This window comes from Balaenoptera borealis, assembly GCF_965194805.1.
Source record: "Balaenoptera borealis genome assembly, chromosome: 13".
Classification (NCBI taxonomy): domain Eukaryota; kingdom Metazoa; phylum Chordata; class Mammalia; order Artiodactyla; family Balaenopteridae; genus Balaenoptera; species Balaenoptera borealis.
Window position 1 is genome coordinate 37,239,344 of NC_138870.1, and position 19,152 is coordinate 37,258,495.

Consider the following 19,152-nt stretch of genomic DNA (forward strand, 5'->3'; position numbering starts at 1 on the left):
CCCATCAGAGGTTGTGTTTCTCCAGAAGATGAAATTTCTCTCCCTTTCTCTTCAGATTTAACATACACTCACTGAACACCCGTAGCATTGGATACTATGTTAGATACTTCTACTTGTGTTTATATAATGCCCTGCAACTCTTGGGATTCCAAAAATAGTTTCTGATCTTCAAGGTTCTGGCTGCCAGTGATTTCATATGCTGTTAAATATTCTATGGTGTTTCTTACAGGCTGATGACTGCTTACTAGAAAGTGCTACTTGTATTATATACAAGGGATAGTGTGTTCAAAGGATAGTCTATTTTTGATGAACAAAATAGGCCATAATAAAAATGACTAATATAACCACAACCTCTATGTTCAAGAGGAGCTAAAAGTGAATACCTTGGGGTTTCAAAAGAATGCTTTTTATGTTGGACATGAATGTACGTAATTTACCTGTTGCCATGTAACTGCAAACAGAAGAGTAAGAAGTTGATGCTTGAAGCAAAAATAATTTTAGTGTAAGAACCTCAGAAAGGGGCTAGAAGGAAAAGAGCTTACAGAGTCTCGTGCTGAAACAACAAAACATAACGCATTACAGATTAAGGTGCAGGTATGTGTTCATGGAAATTGAATTACAATTTCAGAAATACTGTGAAATTTCGCAGTTTGAATGATAAAATATTAAGGTGTGACTAAATGAGTATGAACTTCTCAGAGTATTGATGAGAAACATCATCTCTATTTGATGAGGCACTATTTGTGTATTTTGTGTGTACGTGTATTGGGGAAAGTGGAGGCAATGTTACAGGACTTCTGTGTTAAATTCCAAAATTACAATCAGAGGGATTTAAAGATGTTGTAGCAGGTGTTGGTGGGAGTCGTAGTTTTTGGCTGTAAAAACAAGTGTATCTTTAAATGTAAATTGGGAATATGACTTCTGTGCTGGTTTGTTTTATGCGTCAACTTAGCTAAGCTCTAGTACCCAGCTGTTGAATCCAACACTAATCTCGGTGTTGCTGTAAAGGTCTTTTGTAGATATGGTGAACATCTGCAATCAGTTGAGTTGAAGTAAAGGAGCTTACTCTCCATAACGTGGGGCACCTCATCCAGTCAGTAGAAATGCCTTAAGAGCAAAAACAGGATTCCCAGAGAAAGAAGAAATTCTTCCTGATGATTGCAGAATCAGCTCCTGCCCAAGAAGTTCCAACCTGCTGGCCTGCCCTGCAGATCTCAGGCTTGCCAGGCTCCACGACTGCATAAGCTAATTCCTTGAAAGAAATCTTTTTGCTTATGTGAATGTATGTGCGTGTGTATGTACTTGTGCCCATCTTTCTATATCTATCTGTATATCTACCTATCTACCTATCTATCTATCTCCTACTGGTCTGTTTCTCTGGAGTATACTGACTGATAACAGTTTCCTAAATGGAAGGCATTTTAAAGACATGAAGTCGATAATATTCAGGTAGATGTTGGGATAGTTGAGTGGGGCTTATTGTTCTAATGTTCCCATATCTGTGAGTATTTTAAAAAACACACTTTGTGAAGGCTCTGCAAAGCCTTCAGTGATACAGCCCTGGCTTCCTGGCCTCGCTTCCTGTCTCACTGTGCATCTGGACAGCAGCCCTGAACTGCCCCCGCTGCTCCCTTTAACATGCTTGCTGCTTTCAACCCTCTTTGCCTTTGTATGTCTGTTTCGTTCTACTTCAAATGCATTTTCCTTCCTCTGTCCCTCCTCTTGAAGCCTGCTCTTCCCTGGGCCCCTCTCCTTCATGTCAAAAGAATTGGGAATCTCTCATTTCTACCTCTCCCCTGGCGTACAGCATTTTCCACATAGGGCACTGTTGGTTTATTTGCATGTCTTTTTTCATTTGCTAAATGGTAATGACTACATCTTGTTCATCTTTGTATTCCCAGCACCTTGCACACTTCCAGCCGTATGGGAGGTGTTCAGTCAACACTGTTGAAAGAATGAATAAATAGGTGACCCTCTCAAGTTAAATTGCAGACTGGGAGGCATCTTAAGTGGCTATTCTTTTAGGGTTGGATATGCCCCTTGTATCTGAGGTGCCTGAAGAGAAATCTCCAGGCAAACAAACCTTTAACTCCTACCCAAGGCCTCTGCTTTCAGTGTTTGTGGAGGATGATATATATGCCAAGCAGATTTAAGCTGATTGTGCAGAAATATCTGGCATCATATGTTGGTGGCCTGATTTATTTTAACCTATCTAATTGATGACTTGAGACTCTGCCTGCATTCATTAGCAAGGAGTCCAGTCTCCCTTTTGAAGTTTTACCTACTCAATTGACCTTAAATTCAGTGCCTTACCTAGTCCAATGTGGGGTCACTGGGGTCTTTTTCAAGTATGAGCCATAGAGGAAGCTATTGATTATTCTCCTACTGTCCATGTGTCTCGCTGCCATATAGTGTGGCTTCTGAAGCTTGCACCTGCATAGTTACACGCACTCCTATCCACTCAGCCTTGGTGCCCTCCCTGGCCCAGACCCAGCCTTGGCCATGAGTGTATCCCTCACCTCAGAATGACTGGGTTCAGAAGAGCTCCCATCAGTCACACGGTTGCTGAAAACAGCTCTCCCATCCCTGCCCCTGAGTCAGCAGTTTGGCCACCGCTTTGCTTATGATATTTGTTTGAGGAGACCTCATGATTCTTTCCTGCCACTGGGCTGCAGTCACGTCCTCCACAAGCCTCTGTACCTCCCCTCTTGAGGAGTAGATGGACCCATTTTCTCCCCTGTGACCGTCTCTGCATGTCAGGGATCTTGGAGAGCGTTGCCAGAGTCTCAGAGGTTGAATACACCCTTGCCTATTCCACTTCCCCAGTAACTTTCTTATCCTAATGCATGGAGCTCCTGGGAAATTACCCAAGTGATTCTTCCAGGAACCTAGGGAACAAGTGCTTCTAGGTGACTTTCTGCTTCACCCCTTGAAATCAGTGAAGCAGATATACATTTTTATGGGTCTTTCAAACGGCACTTGATTTAATCTCCACCTTATCAGGCATTACGGATGTCAAACTGGTAGTTCTTGCATTTGATAAGGTGATATCACCTCTTTTCCATTAAGAGATACCAAGAAGCATGGTTAGTGAAAAAGCAGAAAGATGTTTAAAATGCAGCGCCTTATGGAAGAAACTCAAGCAATCTAAATTCCAAATGTGGATTGTCCACAGGCTCTGAAACAGGAGCTAAATTACCTTGTGGGTACTCAGTAACCTTCCCTACATAATTAGTTTTCAGCTTCATCTTTCATTTTTCTTTTATACTGTGCTTGCTTTAGCCAGCATCCTTCACTAATTGAACTGCTCCCACGCAGCAGGCTTGCTCACCCTGCAGGAAGCTCTCCTGCTCCTCTACGTCCCTTTGTGGTACTCTCCAATCCAACCTAAAAATAACTTTCTCCCAAAAGCTGTGTTGGTCTTTTGCGACCCCAGTGTTTCTCCTATTAGGTGACAGTAATAGCTACCATTTCTTAATATTTTCTATAATAATAAGTACTTTCTTTTTGGTAAATTTTTTGAAAATATGGAAATAACATACCTATACAAAAGCACATAGAGCACGTATATACAGCTTAATTATTGCAAAGTGAATTATTATCAAATATTTTTAAGTGAACACCCATTACCCGTGTTATTACCATTTGTATTAAACAAACAAACGAACAAAACATTGCCAGCACCCCAGAAACCCTCTGACTGTCTTTCCTTATAATAAAGCTCTCTTTCTCCAAAGTAACCCCTATCTCACTTTTATGCTCTATGCTTTCTTGCTTTTTGTTGTAGTTTTACCACTTATAATACTTTCCTAATCACTGTAGTTTAGTTTTGCCTGTTTCTGAGCTTTATATACTTATAATCATACAATATGTTCTCTTTTATTTTTGTCTGGCTTCTTTTATGTAAGTCTCTGAGCTCCATACAGGCTTTGTATAGCAGTAATTTGTTCACTTTAGTTGTTGAATTGTCTCCATTGTATGGCTGTGCCGTGATATATTTATCCATTCTTCTGTTGCTAGACATTCTGGCTGTTTCCAGTTTCAAGCTATTACAAATAATGATGGTATAAACATTCCTGCACATTTCTCTTTGGCTCATGTGCACATCTGGGCCTGGAACTTTCCTGTGGAGAAGTTTCTAATTATAAATTCAAGTTTGTGAATAGATCTATGTTTTAAATTCTTTTTTGGTTCCTATGTACATTTTGGTAATTTGTAAATGTTTTTCTAGACATGTGTTGATTTCATCTAAATTTCATCAAATGCACGCTTATTATTTGTTTAATCTCTGCAGGATCTGCAGCGATTCCCCTTTTTCATTTCTGACACGGTTATTTGTCAGAAATTGTTACTTGTACCTTCTCCCTTTATATTTTGATCAGTCTTGCTAGAGAATGATCAATTTTGTGTCTTCACAGAACCAACTTTGTTCATCCTATTGTATAGTTCCATTTTTTCTTCCTACTTGTTTAATTATATTTTATTTTTAAAACTTTTTATTATTTTTATCTTTTTGGGTGTATTTAGCTACTTCTTTAATTTCTTGAGAAAGATTCTTAATTCATTAATTTTTAGCGTTTGTTCTTTTTAAAATATATTTGTTTAAAATTGAAAGTTTAAGCATGATTTTAGGTATATCTAACAATATTTTTATTACTATCCAGTTCAAAATATTTTCTCTGTCCCACGGAGATTTCAATTTTGACTCACATGTTACTTGAAGTGTATTTCTTCATTTCCAAGGATCTGGAGGGATTGTCAAGTTATCTTTTTATTATTGATTTATAGTCTAGTTACATTATGGTCAAAGAATATCCTTTATATAATTCAGTCATTTAAAAAATTTTGAGACTTGCTTTATAGCCTTGTTTATTTTCAAGATGTCTAAATGTTTTCTGTTGCATGAAAAGAATGTGTATTCGGTACATATGGAGTGAGTATATATATATATATATATATATATATATACACACATTAGAGAGTTTGCTAATCATCTTATTCAAATCCTTTATGTCCTCACTGATATTTTCGTCTGCTTGTTTCATTGGTTATTGAGAGAAATATGTTGATGTACATTTTCTATGTGAATCTGTCTATTTTTTCTTACCACTTTATAAATTTACTTTAATTCCTATATTTTAGTGGTACCTTTTATCTTCCTGATGGGTTGAATCTTTTGTCATTAGTAAGGTTCTCTCAATTTATAATAATACATTTTGCCTTGATTGATATTATTATAGCTATACCACATTTCTTCTTGTTATTGTTTGCATGTTATCTTTTAAACCTTTATTACTATTCTACTTTCAACCCTCATGTAGTGTTAGTTTTAGCTGTATTTTTTTATAGACAGCATATAATTGAATTTCAAATTTGCATGTCTGAAAAATATCTTTATTCTCTCTGGACACTTTTTTCTCTGCTCTCTGTACTGTCTGTTTCCTCTGAGTGAGTACCTCATTTTTGTTTAGTTTTGAGCTTCTTTTTCTTCTTAGAAATTTACCTCAAATACATGGTAATGTATGAAGTGAGTTCATTTTCAATAGTGGGCTGTAAAAGATGATTGGAAAGTCTCTGTGCATAAAAAGCCTTGTGACCGTAAGACTTGTATGGAGGGGGATTGTGGTCGATGGGAATTTGCTTATTTCACTGGGTGATCTTCAATTGCTAATGAGTTTTTTGGAGAGGGCAGAGCTGGTCAGTTTTCTTTGAGATGAAACTTCTGTCTTCAACCCATATAAACAGTATTTAGGTAATGGGACTCGTTTAATATAAAAAGTTGTATTTTTATAGCTTTTCTTCTCATTAAGGTGTCTAACTCTCTGCTTGAATTTCTCCAGGTAGCAAATGCTCATCTTAGCTCGTGGGACAAAAGTCATTTTCTGGTTTTATTGGCTGGAAGAGCGTACATGAACTACTCATCATGCAGGATTTCCAACTCCTGTTTTAAGTTCCATCCTTCCTCTGCCTCACAACCAGAAATACTGAGCCTTCAGTCCCTGAGTATTGTTGAGGTTCAGAGGCAGAATTTAGTTCCTTCCTTAATATCCCCAGAAGGATTTCATACAACAGAAAAAGTTGAAACCATCACTATTTCTCAATCTGCTTTGCAAAAAATTTATACTGCTTTGGGTAGTATAGTCATTTTCACAATATTGATTCTTCCAGTCCAAGAACATGGTATATTTCTCCATCTATCTGTGTCATCTTTGATTTCTTTCATCAGTGTTTTATAGTTTTCTGAGTACAAGTCCTTTGCCTCCTTAGGTAAGTTTATTCCTAGGTATTTATTCTTTTTGTTGTGATGGTAAATAGGATTGTTTCCTTAATTCCTCTTTCTGATCTTTTGTTGTTAGTGCATAGGAATGCAAGAGATTTCTGTGCATTAATTTTGTATCCTGCTACTTTATCAAATTCATTGATTAGCTCTAGTAGTTTTCTGGTAGCATCTTTATGATTTTCTATGTATAGTATCATGTTCTCTGCAAACAGTGACAGTTTTACTTCTTCTTTTCCAAATTATATTCCTTTTATTTTTTTTCCTTCTCTGATTGCCTTCCAAAACTATTTTGAATAAGAGTGGCGAGACTGGACATCCTTGTCTTGTCTGTTCCTGATCTTAGAGGAAATGCTTTCAGTTTTTCACCATTAAGAATGATGTTTGCTGTGGGTTTGTCATATATGGCCTTTATTGTGTTGAGGTAGGTTCCCCCTATGCCCACTTTCTGGAGAGTTTTGATCATAAATTGGTGTGGAATTTTGTCAAAAGCTCTTTCTGCATCTGTTGAGATGATCATGTGGTGTTTGTTCTTCAAGTTGTTAATATGGTGAACCACATTGATTGATTTGCATATATTGAAGAATCCTTGCATCCCTGGGATAAATCCCACTTGATCATGGTGTATGATGCTTTTAATGTGTTGTTGGATTCTGTATGCTAGTATTTTGTTGAGGATTTTTGTGTATACGTTCATCAGTGATACTGGTCTGTAATTTTCTTTTTCTGTGACATCTTTGTCTGGTTTTGGTATCAGGGTGATGGTGACCTCGTAGAATGAGTTTGGGAGTATTCCTCCCTCTGCAATTTTTTTGGAAGAGTTTGAGAACGATAGGTGTTAGCTCTTCTCTAAACGTTTGATAGAATTTGCCTATGAAGCCGTCTGGTCCTGGACTTTTGTTTGTTGGAAGGTTTTTAATTACACTTTCAATTTCATTACTTGTGATTTGTCTGTTTATATTTTATATTTTTTCCTGGTTCAGTCTTGGAAAGTTGTACCTTTCCAAGAATTTGTCCGTTTCTTCCAGGTTGTCCATTTTATTGGCATATAGTTTCTTGTAGCAGTCTCTTATGATACTTTGTATTTCTGCAGTGTCCATTGTAACTTCTCTTTTTCACTTCTAATTTTATTGACTTGAGTCCTCTCCCTCTGTTTCTTGATGAGACTGGCTAAAAGTTTATCAATTTTGTTTATCTTCTCAAAGAACCAGTCTTTAGTTTTATTGCTCTTTGCTATTGTTTTCTTTGTTTCTAGTTCATTTATTTATGCTCTGATCCTTATGATTTCTTTCCTTCTACTCACTTTGGGTTTTGTTTGTTCTTCTTTCTCTAGTTCCTTTACATGTAAGGTTAGATTGTTTCTTTGAGATTTTTCTTGTTTCTTGAGGTAGGATTGTATTGCTATAAACTTCCCTCTTTTTCGGGTTTTCATTGTCAGTTGTCTCTAGGTGTTTTTTGATTTTCTCTTTGATTTCTTCGGTGATCTCTTGGTTATTTAGAAATATATTGTTTAACCTCCATGTGTTTGTGTTTTTTACTTTTTTTCCCCTGTAATTTATTTCTAATCTCATAGTGTTGTGGTCAGAAAAGATGCTTGATATGATTTAAATTTTCTTAAATTTACCAAGGCTTGATTTGTGACCCAAGATGTGACCGATCCTGGAAAATGTTGTGAGCTATCCTGGAGAACATTCCGTGTACACTTGAGAAGAAAGTATAATCTGCTGTTTTCAGATGGAATGTCCTATAAATATCAATTAAATCTATTGGTCTATTGTGTCATTTAAAGCTTGTGTTTCCTTATTAATTTTCTGTCTGGATGATCCGTCCATTGGTGTGAGGTGTTAAAGTCCCCCACTCTTATTGTGTTACTGTCGATTTCCCCTTTCATGGCTGTTAACATTTGCCTTATGTATTGAGGTGCTCCTATGTTGGGCGCATAAATATTTACAATTGTTATATCTTCTTCTTGGATTGATCCCTTGATCATTATGTAGTGTCCTTCCTTTTCTCTTGTAACAGTCTTTATTTTAAAGTCTATTTCATCTGATACGAGTTTTGCTACTCCAGCTTTCTTTTGGTTTCCATTTGCATGAAATATCTTTTTCCATCTCCTCACTTTCAGTCTGTATGTGTCCCTAGGTCTGAAGTCGGTCTCTTGTAGACAGCATACATACAGGTCTTGTTTTTGGACCCATTCAGCCAGTCTATGTCTTTTGGTTGGAACATTTAATCCATTTACATTTAAGGTAATTATTGATATGTATGTTCCTATTACCATTTTCTTAATTGTTTTGGGTTTGTTTTTGTGGATATTTTTCTTCTGTGTTTCCAGCCTAGAGAAGTTCCTTTAGTATTTGTTGTAAAGCTGGTTTGGCGGTGCTGAATTCTCTTAGCTTTTGCTTGTCTGTAAAGCTTTTGATTTCTCTGTTGAATCTGAATGAGATCCTTCCTGGGTAGAATAACCTTGGTTGTAGTTTTTCCCTTTCATCACTTTAAATATATCCTGCCACTCCCTTCTGGACTGCTGAGTTTCTGCTGAGAAATCAGCTGATAACCTAATGGGGATTCCCTTCTATGTTATTTGTTGCTTTTCCCTGGCTGCTTTTAATAATTTTTGTCTGAATTTAATTTTTGTTGGTTTGATTAATATCTGTCTTGGTGTGCTTCTCCTAAGGTTTATCCTGTATGGGATTCTCTGCGCTCCTTGGACTTGGGTGGATATTTCCTTTCCCATGTTAGGGAAGTTAGGGAAGTTTTCAACTATGATCTCTTCAGAAATTTTCTCAAACCCTTTCTCTTTCTCTTCTTCTTCTGGGACCCCTAAATTCGAATGTTGGTGCATTTCATGTTGTCCCAGAGGTCTCTGAGACTGTCCTCAATTCTTTTCATTCTTTTCTCTTTATCCTGCTCCTTGGCAGTTATTTTCACCATTGACTTTAAAGGACAAATGACAAATGTAATTTTGCAGTATACATTTGAAGGGTGATGAAATAAATTTTCTTTCTTTTTTCACATGGATAAAATAAATGTATTTTGCTATATAGCTCTTTCACTGTTTGTGCCAGCAAATTGGCGCACGAAGTTATAGATTGATATCTAGCCTCATTTAAAAGGATTGTTTTAAAACAGTAAGATTCAGTAGATACCATGCAGAGATTTTACAATATTTCACTTTTTTCATTATTAGCCAACTAACTTATATTCAAATTAAATAAATTTCCAGTGTGTGATTGCAGAAAGTCAAAGATGGGTTCTTTATTTTGATTTGATTATATCCTACCCTCTACTTTTTTATTCTAGGAGAGATATAAACATAATACAATGATATTCTATTCTAACTTTGTTAGAACATCATAATTAATTACATAGTCCACAATTTATCTGTGGTTTTCTTTTAGTTTTTCTTATATTGCGAATCCTTGTTTTTATCTTTATCCCTTTATTCTCTTCCTAGTTGGCCCAGGTGTCAGATGATCTAAATAAACTTTTTATATTAATTCATTCATTCATTGCTTCATTCATTTAAGTATTTTTGTATTCCTAAATCATACTATACACCAAACAAAAATTTTCAGCTGCCTAGATGAAAGAAATATTTTCTTTACACTTGATGAACTAAGTCTTGTGGTAGAAAGGGGCAATGTGAGACAGTCATTAGAAGACTTTGGGAAATTTGTTTAACATAGAAGTATATTCAAAGTGTTACAGTAACACCAGGGAAGGGGTGACTTATAGGAATAATAGCAGTCGATTTCTCAGTGGACAGGCTTAGTTAGTAATCTTAGGCCAGAAGAAGGGTATGGCATTCCAGACAATGGGAGCATTGGATGCAAACATGCTAAGGTACGTCATAGAATGGTGGGATAGTTGGTGAGATTGGTTTCATGGTGGGAAAGAGGACCTAAGAAAAGGAGACTGTGAGATGAAATATGAATCTGAAAAATAAGATAGCTTGGAGAGAGTGAAGGATCTTCTTAGCCATGCTTTGCTTTTTGGGAACCACTACATTATTTTGGAAATGTGAGCCCGTATGTCAGAGATCTAACATTTTTTTTTCATACCTATTATGAAATAGTTGTGCTAGAAGCTCTATAGTCTTTATTTCATGTAATCCTCAAGAAACCCTGTGAAGGGAAGTTATTTTTATCCCCATTCTACAGATAAGGGAATGGATGATTATCAAGTTAATCATTTGTCCCAGGTCATAAAGTGGGGAGGTGTTTTGCAAATCTAATACTTTCTGGTTCTAGGACTCTTGCTCTTCTAGTACACCATATTAATTCTCCAGAAGTTACCATAGTGGCGATAAAGAATCTATAGTGAAGTGAAGATAATCATAGGGAAATAGGAGATTAGATTAATTCATATTAGAGATGGTTATGAACAGAGTTAAGACATTGGTAGTGGTGATAACAGAAAAACAGCATACATTTGAGGCCCTTTCAGAAGTAACCTCAGTGGTTAACCAAATGTTGAGGGTAAAAGACAGGGAGGAATTGATGTTATAGTAAGGTTTCTGTATCTACTACAAACGAATTTCACTGAATGGGCTTAAGCAAGACAAAAATGAAAGGAAGAGTTGATGTGTGTATGTGTCAACAATCAGGATGGATTTGTCCAATGACAACTCCATCTATAGTCTTATATATATCTTCTTTATAGAAGTTAGAGGGAATGAATGACTAAAGTTGGGGAATTTGCATTGGTATTTTATCTGTACGCATTTTTGGGTCCAGATGCAATTTTGATAACTCCAGCCTCCTTCTAACAATTGTCTGCGACATTTGTCACCTTCCAGTGGATCTTGCTCTGTAGCTTCATACCGTAGGTCTTGCCTGGAAGGTCCATACACATGTATTGAGCTCTATCAAAGTCTTTCAATAGTCAAGAACTAGCTATTTTGAGCAGAAATACTAAAATGTGGTTATTTGGATAACAGTTGAACAAGTGACTGGATTAAAGGCTATTAATCATTTCATTACAAGTGAAAAGATTGAGAAAGGTTAATCCTAGGTTTAATTTCTGGCATTTTATAGTGACAGATTTTCACCTCAAGCCTTAAGAACATTTAGAGTTTTTGCTTGAGTTTCATTGTGTTTAATGCAGGTAAGTCAACTTCTTGTCCATGATTTACTTGTGTATGAAGCCCCCAATCTTGTTTATGTTGCCTGAACATGGCTGAGAGAGACAGCTGTGACATTATGAATCCAGCTGGCCACAGTTGGGTCTTCAGTGAAGCATGAATCCATACTGGTTTGGTGATCTATGTTTACTGATTCAGGAGATTCAGCTCCTAAATCACCTGGCATTAACTGCATCTACTTACATATAAGTAGTAGACTGAAGTAAACTGGAGCCTCTGTTGCTAGTGCTCAAGACTCTCACCGGTAAGGCCAATTCATTATATTATCATTTCATCGACTATTTAGCCCATGTTAGAGTCTGTTTAGTTTATGGCCATTTAGCACATAGGTTTCACTAGGTACAGTAGGCTTAGTAGCTCATGTTTTCAGGTTGTTATGATAATTATGAACCTTTCCAAGATCCTGTTGACGTTTACACACATATGTTACGGATTTGACAGTTAAGCTTGAAATCTCAAGAAAAAAAAACTGAAGTTGTAGCTTGAAAAGAAATTCGTTTAGAATCTTTAAAGAAAATATCAACAATAAATACTTACCTGGAAGGCTGGTAAGACTGCAAGCTTTTCTAGATCTAAGCATGGATAGCCAGCTAAAGCTCAAAGCAAAACAAACAAAAGATGTATGAATAGTTGAAATAATTAGCTAAAACTCTGAATGAAACTAAAACTTTAACGGTGCCCCCTAGCAAATAAAATTTAAACTGTTGTGTATATAAACTCCACAACTTCACATTTTCAGAGTCTAATATGACAGTCAAACTGACAAGAATTGCTGATATAAATATATACACACTCTGTCCTTTACAACCTGAGCAGGAAGTATTGTTAAATGTTAATGAATGTGCAAATCAGTGAAAGTTGAAAGTTTTTATGGCAGGTCTGCATATTTGTAATTCTTCTTTACATTTGTCCAAAACAGCAAAATTAAGAATAACTACTAAATGTTTTGGTACAATATATCTTAAAAAAAATTTTTTTTTATTTTATGTGGGACTGTAGTTGATTTACAATATTGTGTTAGTTTCAGGTGTACAGCAAAGTGATTCAGTTATACATATACATTTATCTCTTCCTTTTCAAATTCTTTTCCCAGTTAGGTTATTACAGATTTTTGAGCAGAGTTCCCTGTGCTATACAGTAGGTCCTTGTTGGTTATCTATTTTAAATATAGTAGTGTGTATATGTTAATCCCAAACTCCCAATTTATCCCTCCCCCCCACCTTTCCCCTTTGGTAACCATAAGTTTGTTTTCTATGTCTGTGAGTCTGTTTCTATTCTATTATTTGTAAATAAGTTCATTTGTATCAATTTTTTTAGATTCTGCATATAAGTGATGTCCTATTATATTTGTCTTTCTCTGACTTACTTAGCATGATTATGATTATCTCCAGGTCCATCCATGTTGCTGCAAATGGCATTATTTCATTCTCTTTAATGGTTGAGTAGAATTCCATTGTGTGTGTGTGTGTGTGTATATATATATATTATATATATATATTATATATATATATAATATATATATAATATATATATAATATGTATATATATATTATATATATATATATTATATATATATATATAATATATATATATACATCCTCATCCATTTAGGACATTTAAGTTGCTTCCATGTCTTGGCTATTGTAAATAGCACTGCAGTGAACATAGGGGTGCATGTATCCTTTCAAACCATGTTTTTCTCTGGATATATGCCCAGGAGTGGGATTGCTGCATTATATGGTAGCTCTATTTTTAGTTTTTTAAGGAACCTCCATACTGTTCTCCATAGTGGCTGTACCAATTTACATTCCCACCAACAGTGTAGGAGGGTTCCCTCTTCTCCACACCCCCCTCCAGCATTTATTATTTGTAGACATCTTGATGATGGCCATTCTGACTGGTGTGAGGTGATACCTCATTGTAGTTTTGATTTGCATTTCTCTAATAATTAGCAATGTTGAGCATCTTTTCATGTACCTGTTGGTCATCTGTATGTCTTCTTTGGAGAAATGTCTAAAATAACTACTAAATTTTATATATCACTCTTCACTTTTAAATATATTAATTAATTCATAAATTCTCTGTGCCATCTCCTCTGCATTTTCATGGCCAGTACTCACCATGTGCCCACAGCCACAGAGGAGGGACATTCCCCTATTTTGTGCTGACATATCTTTCTAGATGAATACAGGACAGTTATTCTGTAATCAAGGAAATGCAAATGTAGTTGGAGAAGTGAAAACACAAAACAATTTAAAAACATATTTAATGGTTTTCTCTGTGGTAAATTCTTCATTATTCAATCTTATTTTATTGTTGTTTCTAGGGTTTAATATACATAGGTTTACCTATGTAATATATGAATAAATATGAATAACTTGGGTCACTTTGTTAATTCATACATTAAGCAGATGTTTATTGATCACATACTGTTTTCAAGCAGTGCTCTAGGTTCTGGGGAATTAACAGTGAAAAAAATAGCTAAAATAACTCCCAGTCCTCCTGGAGCTTATTATCTAGTTTTAGCTATTTTCTTCTCTCATGGTTTTCAGTGATGGGAACCTCTTTCTTAACATCCTAGTAATTTTTGAATGAATGATGGATTTTATACATAAAAATGTATAGAGGATGTAGATGATACTTTATTCTTCCTGAAAAGGTTCACTCTTTCCTCTGTTAAGTGGAAAGAATAGAAGCTGATCACTTTAATTCAGTCATGGAATGGACTGGGTAAGGACTGATTTACAGTTTCATCAAGGACCCATCCATCTCTGGTTTTCTCTAGCCTGCCAGACCCCTGTATATCTTGGGCCATTCTCTCTAGCAGGCTCTGAACTGTAATAGTTTCCTCAGCATGGCGAAGTTGCCAAACCTCTGCTATACTTTACAGAGGCTTTCTGCTTAGTCTCTCAGCATCCCCAGTGTTCAAGTTCATAATTTGGTAAATGTCTTGAAAGGACAACCAACTGTGTATCATGCTCTCTTCTGAGCCTCTCTTTTCTCACAAGAATCTTGGCTCCTTAAATTTCAAATGTTGCCCCTCTAACCCACTGAGACTGCCCTCTGCCCAGGAAAACCCCAGATCCTCCTCCTCTTGCCTTGCACACAGAATCAGTTAATGTCTCCAGAGAAAATATAGTATAGTTAACCTTTCCACAATTCTCTCCAATCTGGTATCTTGGTTTTTCTTGTCCTCATTGCTTCATCAGCTCTCAGATGCCTTTAAGCAGATTTTGGGAGTGACTTTTCTATTTTGTTTAGATCTTTTAGTTGTTCTTGGCTGGATCATTGGTCTGTTGCATGCTTACCATCTCATCCCTATTTTTAGATACTGAAATAGAAGAATGATGCCTTCTCTTACACAAATCTATACAACCACAAAGAATGTAGCTGGAAATTTCTACCCTAGCCCAATGTATTCTAGAATTAATTGGCAGAGTGGACAGGTAAAGATGTATCATTGAACAAAATCTTCAAAATAGGTGTCATTGAAAAAGCTGGACAATTAACAGAGCTAATACTCCATAGTACACTGAGCTCACTGCCCAGGAACTGCTTAGATGGATGAACTCAGTATAAGTGGGAGTCCAAAACCTAATGGTAGCTCTGGGGAGTTGTAGCTTCTGGATGCGACTCTTGACTTCTTATTATGAATTATCTTCACAGGAAGTAATTCTTGATTGTCTGTCTTACTAAAATACTGGGGAACAGAGATATTCTTTGTGTTTTTTATATCTCTACTAACACTTGTAGGAAGAAGGTATAGCACAGTGGTTAAGTGCCTGGATTTGGGAGTCAATCAAATTTAGATTCAAATCTTGTCCATTTACCAGATGCTTGACCTTGAGAAAGTTGCAAAAACTCTCTAAAGCCTTAATTCCATACCTGTGAAACAGGAATAACAATACATTTCACTTTTCTGATATGAAAGTTGATGGAGACTCAGTTTTCAAAGTGCTAATAACAATCTCTAGAACAATGTTAGCATGCAATTTATGGTAGTTAAAAATTTTTTGGCTATTATGGAAGCACATGGAATTAGAGACCCAGAATTTTGAGATGAGACCTTAAGATATTTACGTAGTCCCTCCATAGACTTTAAGATATTTACATAGCCCCTCCAAAGAATGAAGCATGTGGAAAGAGTTGTTTTAAGAATTCATAAGTTTGTTTTTGTTGTTAAAAAACTATGTAACTATCTGTTTATATTATGGATAAAAAACTATATGAAATAACTTTGGGAAAAAATAACTGAATTGGAAATGGTTTAACTCTCAGTGACTTCAAAAATGTTCTTCTTCATAGTTTCAATAGATAACTAACAAACATATCATTCTCTACTGCATATTGTTTTAAAGTTAATACTCCAATATGAAATAAAAAGTTAAAAAATGAAGTTAATCTAAGAAGAGTCATGTTTAACTGGTACTCTAAGTTGTACAGGTATTATCATGTTTAAGAAAAGGAACAAAATTTAAAGGAAAAGAAACCTAGCAACTAACCCCAATAAATTAAAAAAAAAATAAAGTAAAAGAAATCTGAGTGAAAAACTTAGAGTTAAAAATATAGAGAGAGACAAATTTGGTTCCTAGCTACCATTCATTTGTTATGTGGTATTGATTGAGCAGGTTAAGTGATCTCTTTGAGTCCCATTTTTCTCAGAGAAATTACAAGATGGTAAAAATGATACTTAGAATTTTCTTGACTCTCAAACAAGAAAATGAAAATGCTTGATAAACAATAAGCATGGTCTTATTACTTGTATTTAATGATTGGGTGTACCTTTGAATCTCTCTTTGAGCTGTGAGGAATATGAATTGGTGTTACATAGCAAGCAAACAAGAATTCGCTATGCAAAAAGAGTGATAAAATGAAATCTTCTGGTTATTGCTACTTAAGTAATAATTTAAACCACGTATATTTGAGTCAATTTTTACATCACTTCACTGTGTGGAAAATTTTCTCTAATCTTGATATTCTTCTGAACATTATTCAGATATGATATTATACCTAAAGCTTATTCCCAGCACCTTTTCAATAGTTTTGACTCGACAGAACTGAAGGAAAGTGAGCTCTTCTCTTCCTTTCAAGTTACTCTAATTCAGGAATTGTTTTCTGCGCTCCTCATACTTGAGTGAGTGTGAAATGATGCCTTTGCTGAGTATTTCTGTTTGATTTTCCAAAAGCTATTGTCAGTCCTATAGCTCAAAAACAAAAGGCACATGGTAATTGGTATAGTCACAGTCAGTCTTCAAATCTAATTGGAACTGACCCAGACACCCGCAGAGCTCCTCCTAGCCTTTCAGATTTGTAAGCATAAATGATGAGATGAAAGCAAGAAAGCTTGTGGAAAGGGGAAAAAACCCTTTTGCGTGTTGCTGAACCAGAAAGCTTTGACTGTATGGCTCTCTGAGTCCGGACAATGTCTTGTGTGTTTGTTTCCACAGAGCATATATCATTACAGACTATATGGGCATCCGAAATGAAAGTTTCATGAAATTAGCTGCAGTAGGGACCTGGATGGGGGACTTTGTCACAGCTTGGATGGTAAGAAATTTTAACTTCACCCATTTCAAACGTCAGATGGAAGACATGTTCATAATGTTGGATACACATTACTTTTTTTTTTTAAACAAATAACTTCATGAATTATTTTATTTCATGTTACATGTCAAATAACATTCCAAAGTGAAAAAAAAGGATCTTGTTTTCATGGTTAGCATTATTACATTTGTGCAAAGCCCTCAAACATGAGAAAGTCTCATTTATTTCACAAAATTTGAACGTACAGTCATTTAGGTAACTGGTTTGTTAGATAATCCAAGTCCAGTTATCCCTGGTTTTTCAAGCAACAATTCACAGGAAATGCTGAGCTCTAACTGTTTGTGTGCCTGTCAGCCCAGCATCCTGATCTCCAGCCCCTTTTTGACACAGCCGTGCTCTTTGTTTTGTTATATCATTCCTCTGTCCTCCCAAGGATTAGAGATATAGTTTCATTTTCTCAACTAATGTGAATTGGATTTTATTGGATACACACTGCTTTTCATGGTTTAGAGCAAAATAGTTACCTCTGTTTCAAGGGGAACAAATTCATGAATATGGACAAATCTAGAGATTATATGCAATATCTGTTTACCTCAGGAAAAAACATCAATACAATTTTAATACTAATGACTGTCCACCAGGATATATTTATTTATAAAATGCATATATATGTGTATGTACAAAAACATATACATATGCACATATGTGTGACATACAAACATATACACATTCATAAAATTAGTGGAAAATTCTTTCCTGTGAAATTCTAAATAATTTTGTGATGATTGTCTGTTTGTTGTTTTTTGACATGTACACTTTTCAGGTAAGAAATGCTGTATGGCCTGTCTCAGAAGACCATATGAAACATTCTTTAAGGACTTTAAAAATAGTTTTCTACATTTGTTTTCCTCACTGAACCTACTAACTTACTGGTAACTAGGGAGTTCTGAGAGTTGTCTGTTTTAATCTCTTTTGTGCATTATCAGTCTTTATTACTATACGTCTTCAACAATTAGACAAACCATGTTTCATGCTGTGATCATCTGCCAGGAGAGTAACTTCTGTTTCTAACCATTGAGTTAATTAAAGACAATATGTAGCTTAAAGGCCTTAGGTCCTGTAAGTTTACAGGAGAGTCTCAGAGTGCAAAGAGTGTAACTCTCATAAAAAAGGAACACTTTAACCTTCATTGACACCATTCATAAGTGTAGTCAATCCTAATTAGCTTCATTCAAATTCATTCACTTGAAAATGAGAGGACTTATCAAAAGAAAGATGATGCCCAAATTAAGCACGACTTGGCAGGGACATGCAACTACAGATGTGTTCCTGATACTGCAGGGAGGTTCTCACAACAGTTACTGCCACTTCTATTGATAGCTTTGCTTCTTACCTAGAACAGGTGTTTTCAGGGCACAGGAAGCAGTTATATCTTAACTGCTACTACTGTCATCATCCTGGAAGAGTATCAAGTAACCATAAAAGAGTTTGTCTAGCCTGTTTTTGAGCTCTCTCCCACCTCTGTTCAATTTTAGAATGTTACCAGAACAAATTACCAGATGCATTCCATTTTGTTAACTTTAAAATCGAAATTTGAAGATGTTATTTATTTGTAATCATTAGAAATAGCAATGAGAATAAGCCAGATGTTAAGACCAGGCTGCCTCATCTATTTCCATTGGGAAAAACTATTTAAAAGGAAATATATGAACTTTAAGCTTGTAATTTCCTTACAATTTGAGGTAATGCCTTTTGGAAATTTCTGCATTAATTGTGGATTATGATTTTGACACCATTTTATGATGGCTCTACTTACTAAAATGGAAAAGAGAACTGGAACAGGAGTTCAGAAATTTGGATTCTCTGACTTGCCACCTACGGTTTGACCTTCCACAAATAGTGTACAATCCTTTGAGCCTTAGTCTGCACATTTCTTAAAAGGGGTTAATAGTTCCTACTGGTGCTACAGGTTTTTTTGTGACGAGTAAACGTGTGGTCCTAGAGCAGGACTTAAAATGCTGACATGTAAGGGAGGTATAAGTGCTTTATTGTTATTGTTCATGTTTTTGGACCCGCATCCTCTTGACTGGGCCCAGTTCCTTGAAGTAATGGCAAAGGCAGGTCATTGATCCAAACCTTAGTCTGCCCAGACTTCCTGTCTCTTCTGTGAAGCTCCAGGAGCATG

At 35.7% G+C, this 19,152-nt stretch overlaps 1 protein-coding gene across 16 annotated transcripts in view; it reads left to right on the forward strand.

The window, feature by feature from the left end:
- The window catches only part of TMEM117 (transmembrane protein 117), a 536,620-nt gene that overhangs the window by 278,973 nt on the left and 238,495 nt on the right, over positions 1-19,152 (forward strand). For 14 of the 16 annotated variants that reach the window (XM_082349435.1, XM_082349440.1, XM_082349441.1 and 11 more), the window contains exon 4: positions 16,871-16,970. The exons of the other annotated variants lie outside the window; for them this stretch is intronic. In XM_082349435.1, the coding sequence (XP_082205561.1) occupies positions 16,871-16,970 (100 nt within the window). The remainder of the gene's footprint in view (positions 1-16,870; positions 16,971-19,152) is intronic. 16 annotated transcript variants of the gene reach the window in all.